This window comes from Rhinoraja longicauda, chromosome 13 (assembly GCF_053455715.1).
Source record: "Rhinoraja longicauda isolate Sanriku21f chromosome 13, sRhiLon1.1, whole genome shotgun sequence".
Taxonomy (NCBI): Eukaryota; Metazoa; Chordata; class Chondrichthyes; order Rajiformes; family Arhynchobatidae; genus Rhinoraja; species Rhinoraja longicauda.
Window position 1 is genome coordinate 36,963,438 of NC_135965.1, and position 26,386 is coordinate 36,989,823.

At 41.0% G+C, this 26,386-nt stretch overlaps 1 protein-coding gene across 2 annotated transcripts; it reads right to left on the reverse strand.

Moving 5' to 3' along the window:
• LOC144599648 (ubl carboxyl-terminal hydrolase 18-like) lies at window positions 1-25,277 on the reverse strand. 2 transcript variants are annotated; one of them, XM_078410805.1, is made up of 13 exons: window positions 24,831-25,277; window positions 22,074-22,226; window positions 19,886-20,030; window positions 17,709-17,805; window positions 16,009-16,157; window positions 13,950-14,029; window positions 11,735-11,884; window positions 10,787-10,882; window positions 10,441-10,599; window positions 9,377-9,508; window positions 8,516-8,586; window positions 6,583-6,634; window positions 1-4,403 (listed from the first exon to the last, which is right to left on the reverse strand). In XM_078410805.1, the coding sequence occupies exons 1-12, from the start codon at window positions 25,050-25,052 to the stop codon at window positions 6,592-6,594; spliced, it is 1,497 nt and encodes a 498-aa protein (XP_078266931.1). In that variant the 5' UTR covers window positions 25,053-25,277; the 3' UTR covers window positions 1-4,403; window positions 6,583-6,591. The 2 variants fall into 2 exon arrangements, with proteins under 2 accessions (XP_078266931.1, XP_078266932.1); XM_078410806.1 differs by lacking the exon at window positions 22,074-22,226.
• Between the last annotated feature and the right edge of the window lie 1,109 nt (window positions 25,278-26,386).

Sequence of the window (26,386 nt, forward strand, 5' to 3'; positions counted from 1 at the left end):
ACGACTGACACTTTAGAGCAAGTGTCTTTGATATTCTTAGCTATTTTTCATTATAACATGTAGCACAACACTCTACATGCACAGGAATACAGTGCATGACAGTATGATAATGTATTTTGCACTAAGATTTCAATGTATTAATTTTCATTGAATTAAACAATTTTCAAAGGAATGGCTGAGTGAGCCTGTAACCTGTGCTTTATTTACATTCCTAGCTTTTCAATGGAAATGAAAGGCTTGAAGCATCTTTGAACTATTTTTCTATTCAATATTTACCAATTGCTAAGCAACAGTGGGATCTTTGGATAAGACAATCTAAGGCTTAACGTGCAAATTATTGGCCCTCCATGTCTGAAGCAATTTCTCCATTTCTTTCACAATTGCAGCTTAATTTTTAACCTTTTAACATAGGAAGTTCATTAAGTGGTGCTGCAGAATCAGTTAACAGAATACATGCTTACTCTGAAGTCTGAAGAAGGGTCCCAACCCGAAACGTCACCTGTTTCTCCAGAGATGCTGCCTGGCCCGCTGAGTTACTCCAGCACTTCTGTCTATCTTTGGTGTGAACCAGTGCCTGCAGTTTGTTTCTATTACTTATTCACCCCTCTCAATTGTGGACATTGGACTTTGTTTCTGGAATTGATGCTGAGAACTATATTCTGTACACTGTATCTTTTCCTTTGCTCTATCTATTGTACTTGAGTTCAGCTTGATTATATCTGTGTATGATTGGATAGCATGCAAAACAAAACTTTTCACTCTATTTGGTACACATAACAATAATAAACCAAAACCATCTGACTACACCAAAGTCAAATATCTAATTAGGGTGGCACAGTGGTGCAGCGATAGAGTTGCTGCCTTACAGCGTCAGAGACCTGGGTTTATCCTGACTACGGGTGCTGTTTGTACGGAGTTTGTATGATCTCCCTGCATAGGTTTTCTCTGGGCACTCCGGTTTCATACAGGTTTGTAGGTTAAATGGCTTCTGCAACCTGCCCCATGTGTGTAGGATAACGCTAGTGTATGGTGGGTGTGATCGCTGATTGACGTGGACTCAGTGGGCTGAAGTGCCTGTTTCCACGCTGTATCTCTGAAGCAGCGTTTCTCAACCTTTTTACCTTCGCGCAACCCTTGAAATAATTTTCATGTGGCAGGGAACCCCTGCATAAAAATTATTATATATCTTTATTAATCTCTTTCCTTCTCTTTCATAAACTTAAAGTTCATAAGGCAAACATAATATATTTTTCTGATAACCGGTTTAAAGCAAAAAATAACTTAACTTTTTCTCAAGTTTATTGTGAAATTAAACACAAAAGTGACTCAAAAATGCATTTACACATAATTAGCCTATTAATCACTATTTCTCTCGGAACCCCTAGCGACCTCTCGCGGAACCCTGGGGTTCCAGGGAACCCCGGTTGAGAAAAGCTGCTCTAAAGTAAAGCCCAATCAAACGTCTTATTCATTAAAAGTTCACCAATCAACGTAGAACAACAACAAAATTCAGTACAATAGATATCAACTGATTTAGTAATATTATGAAGCATAATCATCGGCATTTCAGAAATTATTTATTTTACAGATTCGAATATGAATTCTCATTACTAAGAGTAAAAAACACAAAATCAATGTATTAACTTTTAACACCGTTCTGCTATTTTTTCTCAAAATGGAATTAAAAAGTATAGGTTTGGTGTTGAGTGTTCAGGCTCAAAATGTAATCCAGGTAACAGACTTAACCCAAAAGCTTGTTTATTATTCCTGTGCTAACCTCGACAATGAATATTGCTTATTGTGGTGGAATGTAACAACCAATTCCTGTACCAAAGCCCACACACGGGGAACTTTTTCCCCCCCTATGGTTGAGACATTAATGAAGCTCAGCCATAAGAGTGACTTGAGACAAGAAAATCAGAACATTTTGAGCAAAGAGGAATAATGCAGAACTGTAATGAGCAATAATGCAGAGCTGTAATGAGCAATAATGGAGAGCTGTAGCCGGGAGACAGGTGGCTTCCTCCCCCCACATTCCAGCTGGGAGGTGATTGGAAACCAAACTCTGCCGTGCAGTCTTAGTACGTCCACACATACACTTACACACAGACACACCCAAAGAACACACACATAAATACACTAAGCACTCATGGACAAACAGTTACTCACACACACTAAGCATACATGGACACACATACACATTCACGCTAAGCATACATGGACACGCACACACACACGGACACATTCTGACCCCAGACAAAATCTCATCAGAAAAAAATATTCAGCAAATGATTCTTTCAAATTATTGCAAAAATAATTTTCTTCAGAGTAAGAGTGATGTGGATGTGAATGGATGTTACAGTTATAGTATCTTATTAGTATATAACAGTTTGTTGTATTTGATATATAATTTTCAGTAATTTCATGTACCATCTTATGCTATGGATTTGTGATCTTTGTACTTTATTTGTGCCGTTTCCTCTGCTTTGATAAACATTTAGAAGAATTCTACATGCGCTGTTCTGTGGGCCTTGACAACCCTGATGCTGACTGAACGGGCTCAGGCTGAACATAAATGGTGAGTTTCAGGGACTGCTACTTACAACACACCCACACAATCTTGCACACATTTCTACTTGGCGTCATCCTCCTCTCAGCCACCACCCCATCCTAACCTATTCACTGTTCCCATTCACCATTCACCATTCACCTCCATATCCCCTTCCTGGTCAGATTGATTCAGTGAGCAGAAAGGCATGTTTCCATGTTATATCTCTAAACTAAACTCTAAATTAAAACCTTGTTCACCAGCGATATAGAAACATAGAAAATAGGTGCAGGAGTAGGTCATTTAGCCCTTCGAGCCAGCACCGCCATTCAATATGTTCGTCGCTGATCATCCAAAATCTACCCCATTCCTGCTTTTTCCCCATATCCCTTGATTCCGTTTTCCCAAAGAGCTATATCTAACACTACTGTATATCCATATCTAACGCTAATATACAGTGACAGATCTGTGCTTACCTTTGTTGCAGTCACTAAACAATGAGAAACTGATGATTAGTAGCACTGATCCCCAGTATTAAATGGTGTTCCAGCTGTTCCCACCAATTCTGCACCCCACATATTATATATACTGACAGACTCGTGCCCACCAGCACCGTACACCTGCGGCACGGTGGCGCAGCGGTAGAGTTGCTGCCTTACAGCGAATGCAGCGACGGAGACTCAGGTCCGATCCTGACTACGGGCGCCGTCTGTACGGAGTTTGTACGTTCTCCCCGTGACCTGCGTGGGTTTTCTCCGAGATCTTCGGTTTCCTCCCACACTCCAAAGACATACAGGTATGTAGGTTAATTGGCTGGGTTAATTTTAAAGTAAAAATTGTCTCTAGTGTGTGTAGGATAGTGTGGGGATCGCTGGGTGGCGCGGACCTGGTGGGCTGAAGGGCCTGTTTCCGCGCTGTATCTCTAAATCTAAAAATCTAAAAAATCTAGAGCTGGATTTGGACCTAACCTAATCCCTCGGCCTGCTATCAAATTCCTGGTCCCTGAATCAGGCATTGGGATTCTTGTCTGGGCGTGGATTGTCCATCGTGATCAGGCAGACAGAGAGGCAGCTAAGTACCTAGCGTACCCCTCTCCATTCTGCATGAGCTTCAGCCTGATGTCATTACAGATTGCTCCTCTAAAGTGGGTGTTTCCAGGAACTAGAGGTTTTGAGGGATATGGGCCAAACACAAGCAGGTGGGATTAGTGTAGATGGGGCATGGGCAAGTTGGGCCAAAGAGCCTGTTTCCAGGCTGTGAGACTCTATAACTGTGGACAAGCCTACAGGTGGGAAAGCAAATCTGGTGATCAGTCAGATGGGATAGAAATGGACCCTGCAGTGCTGTGGAATCTGTGTTTGTTTGCAGGCTAGACAGACACACTGGAGTTATCCACTACAGCTATAATGGCAGAACCTAATAATTGAAAGGTTGGAAGATTGGCAAAAGTCAGCATGGATTTTAGAGATAGAGCATGGAAACAGACCCTTCAGCCACCGAGTGCATGCTGACCATCGATCACCCTTTTCTGTATCCCCTTATTGTTCTAACAAATTCATGATCTCCCTAGAGAATCCCATTGGAAGATTTTGCATTGCAAATTTTTTTTTGTAGCCCAGTTTAAAAATATAATACATCATTTAAATGACTACACTTGGGAATGTTACACAACAAGTGACACATATTGGAAATATTGAAGATATTGCACCATGGACGTCTTGTAGACGTCCAGCTTAAAATCATAAAGCATTTCATTTAAATTTTTAAGAAATAGACAATGTCGCCAACAAGTAATGAAAATCTGCAATTCAGCCATAGCTTGGGAGATATGTTCTTTCAGGCTGCCGTAGTTTAGCTGTAATCAAATCGGAAAGGTTTCCATTATTAAAAAAAGAACCCATTTATAAATTTATAATAACAAACTTGAGAAAATTGTAACGGATTTTTTCACTGGCATCATCTTATTCAAGATACATGAGAGTCAAGACTTGCAGTTTGTGTGAAATTTGTCAATACACTGGTGCTTTAAAGTTAGAAAACCTGTGATCTGAAGATTTGACTATGCTTCTTTCTTATTGCAATTTGGCCCAATCATGTTAAAAGCTTATTAATACCTAGAAATTTACATCTTAACTGATGAAAATCCACGAAAGCAAAACCTTATTTCTCAAAGAAGGTGACAGGACAAGAGTCAATGTATACTGGCTGGAATGGCTGTTCATGACACAGCATTGGAACTAAACTCTTATGCAGGCTCATGTTGATGTGAATTTAATTTCTCTGCTGGCCTTGTACATGTAATTTATTGCTTTATTGGCTTGCTCTCCTTGTTTAATATGTGTGGCCTTTTGCCCGTGTTGTTTTACACTTAATCATTAGCTTTTTGCAGTGACATTATCTGTGTATTGTTGCTAAAAATGCAGTAAAAATCCATCATGCAGTTCTACAAGATCATTTGCCATTATCTCGTGGATCACAATGAGGGTTTAAGTAACGTGTAAAGGGAAAATAATTCTGTGACGAAGTAAAGTAATTAACCCGAATCAAAGGCCGCCTACCAGAACTTCCTACTTGTGCATTCCTTTCATCTTTGTGTAGAGATCTTTCCATCTCTCCATCCTCCCTACCCTGTTACCACAAAGCAATGCAATGCCCAAACAATGCATGTCATTACAACAATCCTAAATTCTGCCATTAGAAACCTGGTATGTTAATTTAAGCATAGGAATATTTATGTCTGCCATAGAAAAAATAATCATGTGCAACTATCAAATATGAAAATGGTTTTTTTCTCATTAGCAACTAGTGTATAATAAATAAAGATGCAAATATTACCAAATACATCAAACTTAATACATGATAGAACGTATTTTCTACAAAGCTCAGTTTTAGACTAAATTAACCAATGAAAATTAGACTGGTTGAGGTCAGATGTTCACCACATCACCTCGGGGTTATTTTGCTCCAGATAGGTTATTTTTTGATTGATTGAAAGGTACAGCATGGAAACAAGTCCCTCGGCCCACCAAGTCCATGCCAACCTTCGGTCACCCATTCACAATAGTTCTATGTTATCCCACTGTCGTTTCCACCCTCTATGCACCATGGGCAATTTGCAGAAGCCATTTAACCTACAAATCCGCACGTCTTTGAGATGTGGAGGCAACCGGAGCACCCGGAGGAAATGGAAAACTTGCAAACTCCACACTCCACACAGACAGCATCTTAAGTCAGGGTCGAATGCAGGTCTCTGGCACTGCGAGGCAGCGACTCTACCAGCAGCGCCATTGTGCCACTCTAGCGGCAGGTTTAAAAAAAATTATCATTCATCTACAGGACTTGGACATCATTGAATTTTTTGCCTAAATCTTCCTCAACTATTAGTGGATCTATCGGTTTGGTGTATTGGGTTTGCATACACAGGGCATTTGGAATAACGACAGGCGATTTCTTTTCTGACAGAAAACTAGTGAGCCAGGTGAGTTTTTATGACAATCCAATGGATCATGGTTACAGATACTGAGAATAACTTTTAAAAAAACAAATAAATGAAATCAATTTAAACCCTCCAGCTGCACAGTGGCATCTGATGTGGCTCCATGTGGCCATTCACTAACCAGTATCCTACTCCACCCCTCACTTTGAGGAAGTTTCTTTGTTTTATATATTGTACCTAAAATAATCACATTATGCTATCTTTCATTATTTTTGCATGTCTTTCATGAATTTGTTCTATGTTACCTTTTCAAATCTCTCGGTTCCTCTCCCCTGATTCTCAGTCTGAAGAAGGGTCTCGACCAGAAACTTCACCTATTCTTTTCACCAGAGATGATGTCTGACCCGCTGAGTTACTACAGCTTTTTGTGAGTATCTTCGGTATAAACCAGCATCTGCAGCTCTTTCCTACGCATTATACATATGTTCAAATGTATGGGGCAGAGCTACAAAAATGCTTTACTCAAGACTGCTGTTTAATTTACATTAAAGCAAGGAATTATTTATTAAAATATTGTATTGAGTAATGAATGACTCACCTGAAATGATCAATCCATTCTTCTATAAAATAGAAGATAAGCTGTTCTATCCCTACGTAGAATGGAAACCATTAAAGTTAGCCAGTACATGGAAATCTCCATATATTCTTGCATCTATCACCATTACGTCAATATTACAACATTTACTCTAATTCCAGGTATAGGACGTGGAAGAACTATAAAACGTTATCTAGCAAGGAGAAACTGGCAATGGTGATCTGCATTGAAAAGTGAGGATTTGGTCGATAGAGGTGCTTTAAACTTATCCACAACCATTTGTAGGCTACATTCTAAATGCACTACCTAGCACTAATTCAGTCTAAAGAACGTCAACTATCCATGTTCTCCAGAGAAGCTGTCTGATCCGCTAAGCTACTCCAGCACTTTATGTCATATTTTGTAAACCAGCATCCGCAGTTCCTTGTTTCTATTAAATCAAGGGAAGTCCCCCACACTTATATCAACTTTGGGAATGCCTACTATTTTACAGTTTCAAATGAAAGGTCATAAATCTGAGATGCTGAGTATCTTCAGTTTAGTTTAGATACAGCATTTAAACAGGCCCTTCGGCCCATTGGGTCTACGCCGACCATCTCCCGCTCATATGAGTTGTATGTAATCCCGCTTTCACATCCACTCCCTACAAACTAGGGGCAATCTACAGAGGCCAATTAACCTACAAGCCCGCACGTCTTTGGGGTGTGAGAGGAAAATGGAGCACCCGGTGGAATCCCCTGCTATCACAGGGAGAACGTGCCAACTCCACGTAGACAGCACCCCGAGGGCTGGATCGAACCCTGATCACTGGCGTTGTGGAGCCACTCTACCAGCTGCGCCACCCAAGAGTTTTGTGTTTTAATTGCGGATAACAATTTAAAGTACTTTTTACTTTAAAATTCAAATATATTTTGAATATCTAAACAGAAAATGGTGCAAATATTCAACATGCAATACCTGTTGAAATAATAAAGCTAACATTTCGTCAGAACTGGGGAATATTAAAAATGAAACAAACTTTCTGACGCAGAAACAAAAAGACTAAGGGAGGGTCAAGGCAAGGAAAAAAACAAAAGAAAAGGTTTGTGATTTGAATTAAATGACTAATGACATAATACCAAACGGTGAAAGAAGATGGTGATAAGACAGGTAAAGAAACAAAAAAAAAATTTAACCAGAGGGTGGTGATCTGCAAATTATTACCTTAGATGGCTGTGGAAAACAAGTGACTGGGTATTTTTAAAGTGGAGATTGATATGTTCTTGATGAGTAATGGGAGGTCAAAGGTTAAGGGGAGAAGGCGGGAGAATATGGTTGAGAGGAAAATAGATCAGCCACGATCAAATGGTGAAACTGACCTGTTGGGCTGAAATGCCTAATTCTGCTCCTATATCTTATATTCTAATGGACAGCATCAAAAAAACTTATTTCTCTTGACATTGCTTGGCCTGCTGAATATTTCCAGCATTTCCTATTTATATGTCAGATTTCCAGCAACCACTTTGCTATGTTTTAAATATAATACTTTTTCTGGAGACACAAGAAGCTGTGGCTGCTGGAATCTTGAGCAGAACACAAAGGAATTTAGTGGGTCAGGCAGCTTCTGTGGAGGGTTTGGACAATGTTTCAGATCGATACTTTCATCAGGCACTCCCTCAGTCTGAAGAAGTGTCCTGACCCTGAACCACTGAGTTCCTCCATCACTTTGTGTTTTGCACAATGCTTTTTCTTGTATTATTCTTCCCCACAGTGGAAAACAAAATGTTAAAATGATCCTAGGGAGTGATAATAATTTTAGATTTGGGATTAAATTTGGCACTAATTTCACTTCTCATCTTAAACAAAGTTAATAGAATCAGAATAACCTTTATTGTCATCCAAAAAAACAAGTCTTTTGGACGAAATTCCGTTAATAAAATGCATTGTAATAACCTACATTTGAAAACCACTTCGATCTGAACACTTCCGTGGAGATCCAAATGTACTTTTTACTTCTTCCCATGTTGCCTATCAAAGAGAACGAATAGTTAACAAAACAAATACATTTTCACAATGTGAAAATCCTGAGACAACAATGAGTGAACACATTCTTTGGAGTGGCAAGAGTCTTGGACTCAAATTAAAATTATATTTACTTCCTTATGCAATTAATATAATTCAGTTTTGTGTGCCATTTGCAACCAAATATAAAATGGTTATTCTTACTGAAGAAAATAATTGAGTATACCACACAGTGTTATTTTTTTTGTTAGGAGTTGAATTTCATGAGAATGAGATCACAAATGATGGTAGGGGAGGGGAAAGAGTTGTCTAGAGATATCATTGGATATAATCAAAAAAATGAGTACAGTTGTAAGTTTCAAGTAACACTGACAATAAACCATCAAGAAAAATTAGTGAAGTGTTGATGTCACTACAGACACTTGGTTCATTTTGCGGGACAATTTAAAAAAAATCCTTTCTCATTAAAAACTCTAGAAGCAATTTAGAGAAAAACTAGACCAAGTGGACCTGTTGGGCCCAAACCTCTCCTGCATTGGTGCAGCACCCCCCCACTCCCCTCCCTCCCTCCCTCCTCTCCCTCCCTCCCCCTCCTCCCTCCCACACTCCCTCCCCTCCCCCACTCTCCCCCTTCCCCTCCCTCCACCCCCTCCCTCCCCTTTGATCTACCTTTCCCTCTCAACTCCATTCTCCTGCCTTCTCCCCGTAACCCCTGACACCCGTGCTAAACTGATGTAAGAAATAAATAACCCAATCAATCTTAGCTTAACATCTGTTTAAAGCTACCAATACTTACTTTACTGACATGTTCATCCATGAATCTGTACCAGCTCATTTCAGGGAAGCTTCTTATATAAGCATAATAGTGACCAAATGTCGCACTACCTATATGCACAATCACAGACATGAGCTGGTACCGAAACTCATTCTGCAAAGTAAAAAGCAAACCATTAGTAGAAGGTGATATATAACAACGTTAACAACAACAACAACAACAACAAAAATACTCAAGCCAACAAAAAAAAGCTCATGCACAAACATGACATATTGGAAGCAGAATGACATCTGGAACAATCAAAGGCTATCATTTGAGAAATAAGTTTTGAAACTTTGGGGAGACAGTTGGCAAGGTGGAATGAATTTAGGAGAGAGTTCCAGAGGGTTGATTGCGGGCCATGATGTAGAGAGAAAGGCCCACACTAGGCTGGAGTCAGAGAACTATTTATTGCGGAGACCTGAAGAAGAGGATTGTGCATACGATGGATCTAAACAGTAGAAGAGAATAAAGGGCTGAGGGCATACAACGAGGAGGAACATTTTTAAACTTATCATGTGGTGATTAGACAGGACTGGTGATCGACTAGAGGGATTGAAAGTTACTTTTGACAGAGTTTAAATAAGGAGAGAAAGGGAGGGAAGTAAGAAGAGGGTTATTCCATTTGGATGTGACAAGGAAAGTGAAGTTCTACTTCACTCACTCAGGTAGAAGTGAGTAGAACTTCTACCTCAGTTCTACCTCTGGTGGACTGAGGTAGAAGATACTAGAGGGAATATAAGTAATCTCACAGATAAAGCGGATTAGAGACAATAGTCTCAACTTTGTGCAGAACTAAATACCAAGGACTCACATCGCAACGATGCCAAGGTTTACCCTGCGTATATCACGTTACGGACAGAAAACTTATATGGACAAGAAAGAAAATGGAACCGAAGTTTTGTTATTGGAAACCACCAGAACTAACTGTACAAGAAGCACTTTGGTTGAATATGTTGATGGTTGTTAATTGGTGGAAATGGAAGGGGAAATACACAGACCTGCAGAATGCTAGAAAGATTGCATACAATTCACATTAAACACACCATTTCGCTGTGAGATTCCTCCCCAAACGTTTTCAAATTCAAATTCTCAGGAAACGCCATAAAACCATAATCTTTTACTGTTCTTCCCCAATTCGAAGTAAAGCAAAAGCGTTTCATCTGTAAACACAGTATTTGTGGATAAGAAATCTTTCCATAGCTCTGTAAAGAAAAGATATTGTTAAAATAAACAGAAATTAAACAGGAATTTTCACATTCTACTGAATGCAGAATCTAAATCTAACTGAGGGTTGCACTTTTCTTAAAATTGAGCGACAAATGTATTCTTTACTATCTGACACAAGAATGATTAAATCTTCTAAATCTGATTTAGTAGGTCAATACCTGCCTTCATTGTGACTGTCTTTTGTCCACATTTCTCACAATAGCACTTGTTACCAGCGTCTAACGTTAGGGGTTCAAAGAAGTTGGATAGAGAATTCTCCTGTTAAAATGCAAAGAAGTTCACTGTTAAATAATAATGCTTGCTCCCTACCTCCACCCATAACAAAAGAAATAAAAGTGTTTTATTTTAACATGTTACATTAAAAAATGTAATCAAACAAATGATGGATGAAAGTGGAAATGCGGTTTCAAATGTGAATTTTCTCCCTATAGATTTAATGGGCCTTTTTTTGGGCTCAGCATATATTTCTTATTAAAACAAAAATCATGATGAAATCAAATATTAGGTGGCAAGGTGTCACAGCTAGGAGAGCTGCTGCCTCACAGCTCCAGCGATCTGGGTTCAATCCTGACCGAAAGCATTATATGAGTTTGCACATTCTCCTATTGACTGCTTGGTTTTCTCTGATGCATTGTTTATTCCCACATGTGTGCGTTGATAGAGGTTATTATATGTGTTTTTAGCCATTGTACATTGCCTGTGGTATGTCGGTCAGTGGTAGAATTTGGATGAATTATTGGCAATTTGGGGATCATTCCTGGTATAATAATACTTGGTTCAGATTCAGCCATCATTTTTGATTGAATTATACTCGCGTAGTGAACTGACAAAGTTTGGGCAACATGCTCTGCAGAAAAAGGCTAGTCAACACAGGAATTGTTATTTTGTTCATGTATTGTCTTTCCGCCCGCCGACTGGTTAGCATGCACCAAAAGCTTTTCATTGCACCTCGGTAAACGTGACAATAAACTAAACTCAACTCAACTCCAGCTATCAAGTCAAATCAGAATAGATTTCCCTTTCAGGTTGATGAATAAGGCTACAGAGACAGTGCAAAATCAACATTTAAACAAGACATTGCTAATAAAAATGTGATTTAACAACACTTACTATATTTTCAAAACGAGTTTCCGTTGAGGGGTTGCATAGAGAAAGGGGAAGAGTCAGCATGTTTCCAATCAGTTTAATTTCTTGCAGACATTCAAGGCACTTTATATATTCTTCAGTGATAATAACGTAAAGTTTATTAATATCTGTGATCTATAGCAAAACATAAAACAACATTATATGATTTAAGTTCTCGTTTCATTCCTGACATTAAAGCGGAATTAGAACAGTACATGGAACAGTAAAGCACAAGACAGCCCCTCGGCTCATAATGTCTATGCTGAACATGATGCCAAGACCATCTCTTATCTACCTGCATATAATCCATATCTCACCATTCCCTGCGTCTCTTTATGCCTATCCAAAGTCTCTTAAAGCCACTATCATATCTGCCTCAACCACCAGCCCCAGCAACACATTCCAGACACTCATCACCCTCTGTGTAAAAATCATGCCCCAACAGATCTCCTTTAAATGTTGCCTCTCTCACCTCAAACCTGTGCCCTCTAGTATTCTATTTTTCCATCTTGAGAAAAAGGTTCTGACTGTCTACCCTATCTATGCCTCTCATAATTTTATTTACTTCCATCAGATTTTCCGGCCTTCGAGTGAAAACAATCCAACCACTCTAGTAGTGCTGCTAACTGCCAAAAGTCCACACCCTCTCAACGACTTTAGTTAAACCGTGCAGAAACACATGCAAATTTGGTTGTTGCAAATTTTTCATCTTATAAAACTCTTTTATCTGATGTGTGCCGATGACCTTTTGCACCACCATACCGAATCCACATTTAATTAAAAATCCAATAACAAAGCATGCAAACATTGGCAGGCATTAACTTGGACACTAAAACATATTGATGTTTGACTGATCTCAACCATAATTATAATTACTCTTGATTCCTATGGGAAGAAGTCAAAGAATGATCTTAAATGAACAGCATTTCATCACGTTCTGTTGGAAATACATGTGCATTCCATGCAGGGAACAAGATCAATCTTTAAAGATTCATCACCCAAAATTTAAAATAATTGATCTGTAATGCAATTTACTAAAATAATCTAAATATCTGAAGTCCTTGCCTCTTATTAGTTAAAGAATATACTATGAATAACTTAATGGAGAATCCCAACCTAGGACAAGAACCTATCTGGTATTATTTGAAATAACTCTTGATTTTCATTGTTTATGATGCCATAAGAAATCCTCAATTATAAATTGTCTTTATATTTCATTACAGGGCATACCACCCTATGCTCCGTGTCAATGCAAAAAAATAAAATAAATTTGTGGTCAAACAACAATTGCAATACTTTATTTTGGATTTTGACTGCATTCATGCTCCTCCTCTCTTCATGATTAGAAGGATTTGTTTTCTACTGAGGTATAAGCAACAGAAAGGAATAATAATAATTATAGGAACCAAGAAAGAAAATATGGATGTGGGAGGGGATTGGGCTGTGGGGGTTGAGAGAAACAATGATTAATATCATTGGCAATAGACACAAAAAGCTGGAGTCACTCAGCGGGTCAGGCAGCATGTCTGGAGAAAAGGAATAGGTGACGTTTCAGGTTGAGACCCTTCTTCAGTCTCGACCCGAAACGTCACCCATTCCTTCTCTCCAGAGATGCTGCCTGTCCCGCTGAGTTACTCCAGCTTTTTGTGTCTATTTTCGGTTTAAACCAGCATCCGCAGTTCCTTCCTACACATTGTGCCGATGTTTAGTTTAGTTTAGGTACAGTGCTGGAACAGGCCCTTCGGCCCACCGAGTCCACGCTGACCAGCGAGCCCTGCATATTAACACTGTCCTACAAGGGACAATTTACAATTTTACCAAGCCAATTAACCTACAAACCTGTACGTCTTTGGAGTGTGTGAGAAAACCAGAATAACCGGGGGAAAACTCACGCAGGTCATGGGAAGAACGTACAAACTCTGTACAGACAGCACCCGTGGTCAGGATCGAACCCGGGTGTCAGGCGCTGTAAGGCTGCAACTCTAACGCTGCCGCCCTTGTATAGATAATAATTTTACTGAACTGTATGCAAAAAATTAATTCCCCTGTATCTAGGTACATGTGACAATAGAAGTACCAGTGAAGTGGAAGAACTTTGAAAAGAAGATTAGCCATCACCAGATTTGTATTATTTGATTGTTCAATACAGCTTGTTCTAACATGCAACTTATAAAGATCAACATATGTCTTCAGTACTTACAAGGTCTGTCCCCTTCAACTGATTTTGTACGAGACAAAAGAGGGAGCGGAATATTTCTTCAGCATCCAGTTGAATCCCAACTTAAAATAAATGCAGAAATAAAGTGTCCTGTGTAATTGGGAATTCTTAACATCTATTGCAAAATAGTAACAATGAAATATTTTTTATCTTGCATCCTTTTAGTGTAGCAGTGGCTCTAAGGTTTTATACTGCAAGAGGAAATTGAATGCAAGTTATCTGGCTACAGTTTAGTTTAGTTTAGTTTAGTTTAGAAGGAAATGAGAGGAATAGATCGGGTAGATGCACACTTTTACCCAGAGTAGGGGAATCGCGGACCAGAGGACATAGGTTCACGGTGAAGGGGAAACGATTTAATTCGAATCCAGGGTAACTTTTTCACACAGAGGGTGGTGGGTGTATGGACACACCAGAGGAGGTAGTTGAGGCTGGAACTATCCCATCATTTAAGAAACAGTTGGACAGGTACATGGATAGGACAGGTTTGGAGGGTTATGGACCAAGCGCAGGCAGGCGAGACTAGGGTAGCTGTGACATTGTTGGCCGGTGTGGGAGAGTTGGGCCGAAGGGCCTGTTTCTACACTGTATCAATCTAAATACTGTGCGGGAAGTCTGCGCCGATCAGTGATCGCTGCACATTAACACTCTCCTACAAATACTACGGACGATTTACAATTTTACCAAGCCAATTAACATACAAACCCGTACGTCTTTGGAGTGTGGGAGGAAACCGGAGCTCCCTGGGGAAAACCCACGCAGGTCATGGAGAGAACGTACAAACTCCGTACAGACAGCACCCCAGGGCGGTACGGTAGCGCAGCGGTAGAGTTGCTGCTTTACAGCGAATGCAGCGCCGGAGACTCAGGTTCAATCCTGACTACGGGTGCTGCACTGTAAGGAGTTTGTACGTTCTCCCCGTGACCTGCGTGGGTTTTCTCCGAGATCTTCGGTTTCCTCCCACACTCCAAAGACGTACAGGTATGTAGGTTAATTGACTGGGTAAATGTAAAAATTGTCCCTAGTGGGTGTAGGATAGTGTTAATGTACGGGGATCACTGGGCGGCACGGACTTGGAGGGCCGAAAAGGCCTGTTTCCGGCTGTATATATATGATATGATATGATAGTCAGAATTGAACCCGGGTCTCTGGCGCTGTAAGGCAGCCACTCTACCGCTGTGCCACCGTGCCGCCCACTAAAAAGTTTCAATCAAGTGTCTTTTTAAAGCTGGTATCTTTATTATTAATCAATATAATTCCTGGAGCAGAGAATATTGTCCAGAGTATTGTTTATTTAAGATTTCTTAAATTCCCTGCTGAACCATTGTTTTATTAAATTCCAATCTTAAAAATCTGTACATATATAAACAACTATATTAGTGACAATAAATTGTCTGCACCTCAGCCTTCCAGTAGTCTTGTTCTGTTCAAATAATGCTTCATGAGTTGTAGCCCAGGAACAGTGAGATTCTGCACATATTTCTTTATTCATTAAATATACCTAGTTATTTGTGAATGGAGGGATATTGATCACGTGCAGACAGAGGAGATAGTATAACTTGGCTTCGTGTTCGACAGGGACTTTGTGGTCTGAAGGGCCTGTTCCTATGGTGTACTGTTTTATGTTCTAAACTTCTACCCTTGATTAAATTCTTCAACAGGCAAGGCACAAGTGTGGTGGTACAACATGTTATCATGTTAACTCAATGAGCAATGGAAATGCAGTACAATCTAAAGAAAAACACTAACAAGGGTAAAAATAACTTTTGTAAGTAAAATGAATGAACAGGGATGATAGGCTAAGGTCATGAGTGTATGCAATGGGAGGGAGTTGGAGTTACGTGGTTTGTGGATGCTGTAAAGTGTTCATGGAAGAATTAGTTGCCATACCCTTCCAATACTTTATTCCACTGAAAACACTGCTACAAATGTATTAACCGATAGATTTGAATTATTCCATTTACTTTCAGGTATCAAATCAATGTTATCATCTTGATCAACAGGGAAAGAAAAATATCAAAACTGATGCTGATAGCACACTTACTGTTTATGTGGTTTAACCGTAAGCAGTGAATAAAGTTAAGAGGTGATGCAATTCTTCTTGCACCAGGATTCTTTAGGTTCTGAAACATCTGATCAAGTTGATACAGGACATGACTGCTTGCATTTCTCAGCAAGCCTGCTTGTCGACACCTTTAACAAGGGACAAAAACCAGTTCAAAAGTTCATAAGTGATAGGAGCACAATTAGGCCATTCGGCCCATCAAGTCTACTCCACCATTCAATCATTGCTGATTTATCTCTCCCTCCTCACCCCATTCTCTTGCTTTCTCCCCATAACACACGTACTAATCAAGAATCTATCTCTTCGACTGAGTGTAACTTACTCTAAATCAAGGGTTATGGGAAGAAGGCAGGAATGGGGTATTGATTGTGGATGATCAGCCATGATCACATTAAATGGCGGTGCTGGTTCGAAGGGCCAAATGGCCTTCTCCTGCACCTATTGTCTTTGTATCTATGTAACAACTACCTCAACTCGAGCCTTACTGAGATTGTCAGCGTCAGCTGAAATTGTAAATCAAACCACGGTCATTCCTGCTGTGTCGTGGATGCATGTTTGCCAACTGAACAACTGTGACAGCCATATATTATCACACAATATTGATCATATTCTGTAACGCTCCTTCATTTATAAATAAATATAGTTCCTGCTTCACATAAATAGCAAGTACACTTATTACATGATTTCATTTTGTATGCTCTGGAACATGTGGATGGCTGAGTTCCTCCAGCAGCTTGTGTCTATTTCACAATTTGATCAATTTCACATGCCAGTAGGTGGCACTATTGCTCAAGGGCTGTTGCAACTGGAGACTGCAGTGTTCGCTGTCAGTTAAGTTTATCATCAGTATATATTTTTGGAATTGTTATCAGTAAAAATGACCTAATAACGAGGAACAGTTCAAAGTGCGAAAGAAAACATGTGCCAATAATGGCACGGTGGCGCAGTGGTAGAGTTGCTGCCTTACAGCGAATGCAGCGCAGGTTCGATCCTGACTACGGGCGCCGTCTGTACGGAGTTTGTACGTTCGCCCCGTGACCTGCGTGGGTTTTCTCCGAGATCTTCGGTTTCCTCCCACACTCCAAAGACGTACAGGTTTGTAGGTTAATTGACTGGGTAAATGTAAAAATTGTCTCTAGTGTGTGTAGGATAGTGTTAATGTGCGGGGATCACTGGGCGGCGTGGACTCGGTGGGCCGAAGGGCCTGTTTCCGTGCTGTATCTCTAAATCTAAATCTAAAAAATCTAACAAGTTGCATTTTCTAAGGACCAGAGAAAATAGCTCTGTGAATGTGCTTTTGGTTAGATGTATAAGCATGTATATGTACAACACTGCAAATAATTCATGTTTTTTATAAATTGCAAGCAAGTTAACTGATTTTTTTTGTACTTGATGGTTTGCATGCCCATCACATTTATAAAAGGGAAAGTCATGTAGTGTGTATTTGTCACCTTTAAGAACTGAGGGTATTGTGTGGTATGACTTATCATACATTATTGCTCTGGCCATTGCTGCTGGAGAGGGGGCTTCCTTCAACATGGGGGCTTTGTTGCAGCAGACTATAATGTACACAGTTAAAATGTAACAGTTATGGGCATTGCAAAATCTAGTTGGAATTAAAACATGAAAAGATTTGATCCTATCCGAAAATTGCACCAGTCAGCAAAACTAGGACTCACCTGGAAAGAAAGTTCCTATATTCTGGCGTCATGAACAAGGTCTGCAGAAGGACATTGATGCAACAGCAGTTCCCTGTGTTGATGAGCCCCACAAACACTATGGAAAATCAATGTTGTTATATTGTGCACATTGTGATATCCTTCACCTTTCATAATATACAAACTTCAAGTTTTTAATTGAGCAAAATTACATAAGTAAACAAGTCACCATAGCTTTTTGAGGAAGGACGTCCTTGCTATTGAGGCAGTGCACCGTAGCTTCATGAGGTTAATCCCTGGAATGGAGGGACTGTCATATGAGGAAAGATTGGAAAGACTAGGCTTGTATTCACTGGAGTTTAGAAGGATGAAAGGGGGTCTTATAGAGACGTATAAAATTATAAAAGGACTAGACAAGCTAGATGCAGGAAAAATGTTCCCAATGTTGGGGGAATCCAGAACCAAGGGACACAGTCTAAGAATAAAGGGGAGGCCATTTAAAACTGAGGCGAGAAGAAACTTTTTCACCCAGAGAGTTGTGAATTTGTGGAATTCTCTGCCACAGAGGCCAGTGGAGGCCTATTCACTGGATGCATTTGAAAGAGAGTTGGATAGAGCTCTAGGGGCTTGTGGAATCAAGGGATATGGGGAGAAGGCAGGCACATGTTGCTGATTGTGGATGATCAGACATGATCACAATGAATGGCGGTGCTGGCTCGAAGGGCCAAATGGCCTCCTGCACCTATTTTCTATATTTCTATGTTATTGGGGGAAAACATACAATCAATATGAACATAAATGCTTATAGATTCATCCACATTTAGCAGTACTTAATACACTGCACAACAGTGCCACTGATTGGGTCTTTGTCTCCGGAATTCATTACACTGTTTTCAAAGGAGTAAATTTCAACGTATATATTGTGCTGAAGGCACAAAGTGGACATTTTAGTACCAATGAATGTAGATTATTTTCTTGGCCAGTAAATTACTACAAACAGGAATGAAATAGACAGTTAATCTGTTTTAATAGGATTGCATGCTTCAGTCCCTTTGGGATTGGAAGTTGGAAATGTAGACAGGCTTCTTTTCCATTCACCTGAACAGACACATTGAGTCCCAGATTTATATTTTAGAGTTATAGAGTCACAGTCATACAACACGGAAACAGGCCCTTCGACCCAACTTTCCCATACCGACCAGGATGCCCCATCTACACCAGTCCCGTCTGCCCATATTTGGCCCGTATCCCTCCAAATCTTTCCTGTCTAAATGTCTTTTAAATGTTATTATAGCACCTGCTTCAACTGCCTCGTCTGGCAACTCGTTCTATGTACCCACCACTCTCTGTGTGATAAGGTAGTCCCTCAAGTTCCTATTAAATCTTTCCCCTCTTACCTTAAACCTATGACCTCGCGTTCTTGATTCCCCTACCCCGAGTAAAAAACACCATGTATTTATCATGTATCTATTCCCCTCATGATTTTATACACCTCTATAAGATCACTCCTCATCCTCCTGCGCTCCAAGGAATAAAATCCCAGCCTGCCCAGCACGTCCCTATAGCTCAAGCCCTCAAATTCACGCAAAACCCTCGTAAATCTTCTCTGCGTTCTTTTTAGTTTTGTTTGATACATTACATTTACAATGAAGCTTGAGTCCATATTATGCCTTCAGATACTTAAATAAGTCTTGAACCCACCATCAATTGGCTTCACTACCCTCTAATATTTAATACCACATGCTGCCACTCATGCCCCAATACCAATGATGATATTCCATTGAGTGCTTATTCAGACTTAAACAATTGACTCTAAGTGTTGCGCTATGAAATGGGGCTTGAGAGAACATCATAACCTTGTGTACAAGAATGTATTGAATGCACACACAGAAATTATAGTGATTGAAAATAAGATCAAACTGGGAAACAGGTGAAGTTATTCCAAGTCTGTGGCAATTATTGCCTCCCCCATTTAAAATGGAGGGAGTTCATTTTTTGAAAGATCTGGGAATTGAGGACTGTGGGGATCTGGCACAGTGGAGTTGAGGCCTGGGGTGGATAAGCCATGATCATGTTGGGTGATAGAGCAGGCTTGAGGGGCAGGTGATCTATTCCTCCTTCTATTTTCACAATATGTTCTTGTGTTTACACTTTGTAATATATTGAAAAGGACTATAAGACATGTAGCACACACATACTAGCATTACTGAATCTTGTGGTTCTCATTTGTTTACGATCTGCATCAAGGGTATTTCTGTCACAGCTACTGCAGTCTGTTGTTTCATGAACTTGGTTTTCATTTCCGGCAGAATTCTCCATTGAATCAGTGTTTACATTTCCTTCCTGAAACAGATAGATGTGGAGCAAAATCATTTTGTATGCAACTTCACCTTTAGCTTGTGATCGGTACACAATTGCTGGTAAACTAGCCCATGAAATGTTCAAAAGATAGACACAAAGTGCTGGAGTAACTCCGCGAGTCCGGCAGCATCCCTGGAGGAAACGGATGAGTGACGTTTCGGGTTGGGAAATGGCCCAGCTTTCTTCCCCCCACCCCCATACAATCAGTCTGATGAAGGGTCCAGACCCGAAACGTCACCTATCCATGTTCTCCAGAGATGCTGCCTGACCCGTTGAATTACTCCAGCACTTTGTGCCTTTTTTAATGAAATGTAAAATGTAGATTATTTAACCTAGAATAACAAACATGGAACAGTACAGCACAGGATCAAGCCTTTCCGCCCACAATGAATCTATTGTCCCTGATGCCAAATTAAACTCATCCCATCTGCCTCCACATAATCCCCCCATTCCCTGTATGAGCATGCGCCTGTCAAAATGCCTCTCAGATGGTGCCATTTTGTCTCCACCACCTCCCCTGGCACTGCTTTCCAGGCACCTATCATTTTATGTGCAAAAAGGTTGCCTTGCGCATCTCTTTTAAATTTTCCTCCTCTCACCTTAAACCCATGCCCTCTGGTATTTGACATTTCTACTGTGGGGGGAAAAAGACACTATCTGCCCTATCTCTGTCCCTCATAACTTTATAAACTTCTATCAATTCTCCCCTCAGCCTCTGAAAGAAAACGATCAATGATTGTCCAACCCCATAGGTTGCTCTGCAACCCATGCAATATCCTAGTGAAACTCTTTAGCACCCTCTCTAAAGATTCACATCCATCCTGTAAGGGGGTGACCGGAACTGCACACAATACTCCATATATGGCCTAACCATAGTTTTACACCTGCAAAATGACTTCCCAATTTTTATACTCAATGCCTTGAAAGATAATGGCAAGCATATCATAGGCCTTCTTTATCGCCTTATCTATCTTTTTGCCTCTTTACGGGAGCCATGGACATTAATCCCAGGATCCCTCCTCAGGGATTGCCATTTACTGTATTTAAAATCTTTTTTAAGAGATACAGCGCGGAAACAGGCCTTGCGCCCACCGAGTCCACGCCAACCAGCGATCCTTGTACAGTTACACTATCCTACACACCAGGGACAATTCACAATTTTTACTGAAGCCAATTTAACCTACAAACCTGCAAGTCTTTGGGTGTGGGTGGAAACCGAAGAACCCAGAGAAAACCCACACGGTCACGGGGAGAACATACAAACTCCATAAGGAATCGAACCCGGGTTGCTGGTAATGTAAGGCAGCAACTCTACCACTGAACCACCATGCCGTCCAGTGCCGTATGCTGGGTCATTTGAATGAAATGTAGGTCAAAGCAATTATTTTTCAAAAAGCATCAACTTCAACATTTCTGGATTAGTTTTGTACTTTTACAGTCAAAGATCCAACAGCTATGAAGATAGTAAATGCTGGAAACATGCAGCAGATCAGGCAAGATCTGTGGACGCAGAAACAGAGCTAAAGTTTCAGGCTGATGTACTTTGAATCTGTCAGCCATGATTGGATCCCTTCATTGAACCTTCATAGTTCTTTCTGCTTGAAAGTAACCACAATAATTTGCATTATGATGCTAATATTTGCACAAGGAAATTAGTTTTCGTTTTGGAGAGGCAGCGTGGAAACCGGCCCTTCGGCCCATTTAGTCCAGGCCGACCCATACACTAGTTCTATCCCACATACTAGGGACAATTTACAGAAGCCAATTAACTGACAAATCGGCATGTCTTTGGAATGTGGGCGGAAACTGGAGCGCCAGGAGAAAATCCACACGGTCACAGGGAAAACGTACAAACACCCGTAGTCAGGATCGAACCCAGGTCTCTGGCGCTGTAAGGCAGCTACTCTACCGATGCGCCGCTGTGCAGTTATATTTAACTGAAGACATACACTTTGGTACTTTTGTTTAGCAGAGTGGATTTCTTATATTTAAATATCACAACGCACCAGAGGACTGAAGGACTACCTGTGCTGGTTCTCTGATTGTTCTGACAGTTGGTTCTGTGGTCTTTACTAAATCTTCTGAACTTCGAGAGTGTCGGATAGTCATGTTACCCATTAAGTTAGTTAGTCCTTGGGAAGATAGTTCACTAAAATAATCTTGATATGCGCAATATCTCTGCAAAGAAGAAAGGAAATCTTGCAGTTATAAATCACTTACTTCTTTCACAAAAAAACCCCATTTTAACATATTGCATGGTCACAAGTTTTTTGGTACTTAGGTGTTGATGGTTCCCCCCCATATTGCAAGTAAATAGCATTGCTACTCAGTAAGCAGTAATAAATTATGGTAGCTGTGGCCTTTTGAAGTAAAGCCATTTAACATGGTCTTTTAGTGCTAGATTGGGAGAATTAAAAATTTGAGGATAAATCAAGGATAATAAGACCCACCGTGAACAGACACAAAATGCTGGACTAACTCAGCAGGTCAAGCAGCATCTCTGGAGAAAAGGAATAGATGATGTTTCATATCGAGACCTTTCTTCAGACCTTTCTTCAGGCAGAAATGCTGCCTGACCCATTGAGTTACTCCAGCATTTTGTGTCTATTTACAGTGGGTCTTATTTTCCTTATAGACCAGCTGTATCTATCTTCGGTGTAAACCAGCATCTGCAGTTCCTTCCTACACCCACTGTGAGTAGATCATTTGAAGCATTGTATTGCAGAGTAAGTTAAATCACCTGTGGGAGGTCAATGAATCAAGTCTATAAAAATGATGCTCCTTGGCACGTTGACTCAGCTGATAGAGTTCGTGATATGGGTATAAGAAGATAACTGCAGATGCTGGTACAAATCGAAGGTATTTATTCACAAAATGCTGGAGTAACTCAGCAGGTCAGGCAGCATCTCGGGAGAGAAAGAATGGGTGACGTTTCGGGTCGATATGGGTATGACGGTTTGCACATCCTCTTTATGTCTGCACGGGTTCCCTTCATATACTCCAGTTTCCTCCAACATCCCAAAGTTATGTGGTCACTAAATCTGGGTGGAGTTGATGGGAATGTGGGGAAAATACAATGGCATCGTGTAAGTGGGTGCTTGGCAGTGGGTAAAGACCCAGTGTGCCAGAGTCTCTTTCCATGCTTTATGAGTCTATAATGGTATTCAGGAGCAGACCATTACACTATGGCCTTTTTGATTAGTTGATGAGAACATATGAGGTCTTTGAAAGGGGGAGTAATTGGAACAACGTCTCATAATGTTTCACAAATATAAGCCAATGTATTAGCATCTAATATTTATACAGTGTTCTTAAATACTGAAATCTGTCAAGGCATTTTATAAGAGCCTATTTGGCAAGGAGACATTAGGACAGCTAATCAAAACCAAAATATTTTGGAAAATCGAATTAAATTAGGAATTGCTAGAAACATTCAGCAGCTGAAACAACACCTGGGCAAAGTGAAAAACAGCTAACATTATTTAATAAAATGTCATGAACTTCAGTTTGTCATGTGTACCAAGGAACAGTGAAAAGCTATGGTTGCGTGCTAACCAGTCAGCAGAAAGACAATACATGATTACAATCGAGCCATTTACAGTGTATAGATACATGATAAGGGAATAACGTTTCGTGCAAGGTGAAGCCTGCAAAGTCAGATCAAGGATAGTCTGGGGTCACCAAAGAGGCAGAGAGTAGTTCAGCACTGCTCTCTGGCTGTGGCAGGATGATTCAGTTGCCTGATAACAGCTGGGAAGAAACTGTCCCTGAATCTGGAGGTGTGCGTTTTCACACTTCCATGCCTTTTGCTTGATGGGAGAGGGGAGAAGAGGGAGTGGCCAGGGTGCGACTCAACCTTGATTATGCAGCTGGCCTTGCCGAGGCAGCGTGGAGTCAATAGAAGGGAGGTTGGTCCGTGTGATGGTCTGGGCTGTGTCCACAATTTGCTTGAAATATTACCTTGGTACCACTCTACAAACATGTTGCCTTATCTGTTAGGTATTTACAGTCATACTCTTCAGGTTTTATTAGGGTAGGTAGGTTTTCACTGGTGTCTTAAAATAATTGAGAAATGTAGCGATAAAGATAAGAGAAATAATTCTAGAGCTTGAGGCACAACTGTGATAAATGGATCCATGAAATCTGAATAGGCAAGAGCCTGTAATTTGAGGAATGCACAGAAACTGCACAGCTGCAACACTAAACGTACTGTATTAGGCTAAATATGGACATTTTGCACAATAGCTTTCTTCTAACAAAAAAAAATCATGTCTTACTTAAATTGGATATAGCTCTAAAAAGTGAAGTACATCAAAATAAGTTTTTGCCATTCACGACATTTTAAACAATTTCCAGTGTATGCAGTATTGGATAGGGACCCTTCTACAGACTGAAAGAAGGGGAGGGGAGGAGAATTGAAGGCGGGAAAAGACCAGGACAAATCAGGGGGGCAACAGATGACCTCAGGCAGGGTGGTTCCCTGACATGCTAATTGTGCCTGACCCACTGATGGTGGTTTAAACCGTAGACTCAAAAAGCTGGAGTCACTCAGCTGGTCGGACAGGGACAGGGACAGGGACAGGATCTCTGGAGAAAAGGAATAGGTGACGTTTAGACTTTATGTCTACCTTTGGAACACACCAACATCTGCAGCTCTTTGTTTTTACACATTTCAGACTCGTGAGAAAGAAAGTCAGACTGTCACTCCTGCGAAGCCTTTCAGATAGTTTGAGGTAGGACATAGCAGAGACAAGCACGAAGGGGGTTGCGTTTTGCCATTACCCAAGTTGAATACGTATCCCGCCGGGATGGTCTCTGCGGACGATATTGATGGATGTAGTCCAGGCCCCGCGAGTAGGGGGAGATGACTGGGGTTCGGTAGCTGCCGATCGCCTCCCAACTCCTCTCGGCGACGCGCTGGGGGTACCAGTCACGGGTTGTTTGTCTGGGCTGGTTAGCAATCCTCCGCTCCGTCCGAATCCGAGAGTACTCGCTGTTGGACATACTGCAGCGCCAGAGGGCTCGGCGGCTCACAACACAGGCCGCTGCTCCGCACCGTCTCAGCGCAAACGAAACTGAAAGTGTACTCTTGGTTCCCTCCGCGTAGCAACAACAGCCCTGGGCTTCACAAACACGAACATCTCCAGGCAACTCCTTGCCCCAAATCCCGGCCAATCCAGCAGCAGACTCCACTTTTTATTCACAAAATGCTGGAGTAACTCAGCAGGTCAGGTAGCATCTCGGGAGAGAAGGAATGGGTGACGTTTCGGGTCGAGACCCTTCTTCAGACTGAAGATCGATGTGAATAAATCGATTTGTACCAGCATCTGCAGTTATTTTCTTATGCAGACTCCACTTTTACAGCGTGTTGTATCCCACTTCAGACTGCCACATCTTTGCGAGCATTGCGGTCACATTTATTGCCAGCCAAATTGTTTTGGTTAAGTTTCAAACTTAAAGACCGTCCGCTTGAGGGGGCTTCAGTCTGACGGGCTGATTCAGAGTTAAAGGCAGATGATCCACATTGGGGCGCAGGAGTTCAATGGGCTGTGGGGACGCATCTAACGCGGCAAGCGAAGCAGCAAATGTTGTTGATAAGAGTCATAGAATCGTAGTCATACAGAGTGGAGACAGACCCTTCAGTCCAACCTGCCCACACCGCCCAACATGTCCCATCTACACCAGTCTCACCTGCCTGCGTTTGGCCCATATCCCTCCAAACCTGTCCTATCTAATTGCTTCTGAAACATGGCGATAGTCCCTGCCTCAACTACCTCTTCTGGCAGCTCGTTCCATACACCCACCACCCTTTGTGTTAAAAAGTTACCCTTCAGATTCCAGTAACCCCCCCCCCCCCCCCTCAACTTAAACCTGTGCCCTTTGGTTCTCCATTTCCCCTACTCTGGGCTTGAGATTCTGTGCATCTTATTTTTCCCTTTACTTTTGACTATTTATTGGCTTTGCTGCAACTTAACTATGCAGGACGTTTTCACAATACGGCAGTCCAATTAGTTCACACGTGGTACTATCACAATGTTGAAGCATTTGGACAGGTACATTGATAAGTCTAGAGGGATATGGGCCAAACGCAGGCAGGTGGGACAAGTTTAGATGGGGCATGTTGGTCGGCATGGGCAAGTTGGGCCGAGGGACCCGTTTCCACACTATGACTCTATAGGTCTGTGAGGAATGAGTGGGGATGTAATTTTGATTTTGACCCGATTTTCATTTCAAATTGGAACTGAAAAAGTCAATACTGTATTGAAGATACAAAAGTGTGCAGTTGCTGGAATCTTGAGTAGCAAACAACGTGCAGGAAGAACTCAGCGGGTCAGGTT

Bases quoted from the DNA above. Each gene is read 5' to 3' on its own strand.
- LOC144599648 (XM_078410805.1), bottom strand. From the start codon at position 25,052: ATGTCCAACAGCGAGTACTCTCGGATTCGGACGGAGCGGAGGATTGCT. The intron at 10,600-10,786 runs GCAGGTATTGAC...TTTTCTTTACAG, and splicing joins AAAAGACAGTCACAATGAAG to AGCTATGGAAAGATTTCTTA. The intron at 9,509-10,440 runs GTGTGTTTAATG...TTTACTTTGCAG, and splicing joins AGGAATCTCACAGCGAAATG to AATGAGTTTCGGTACCAGCT.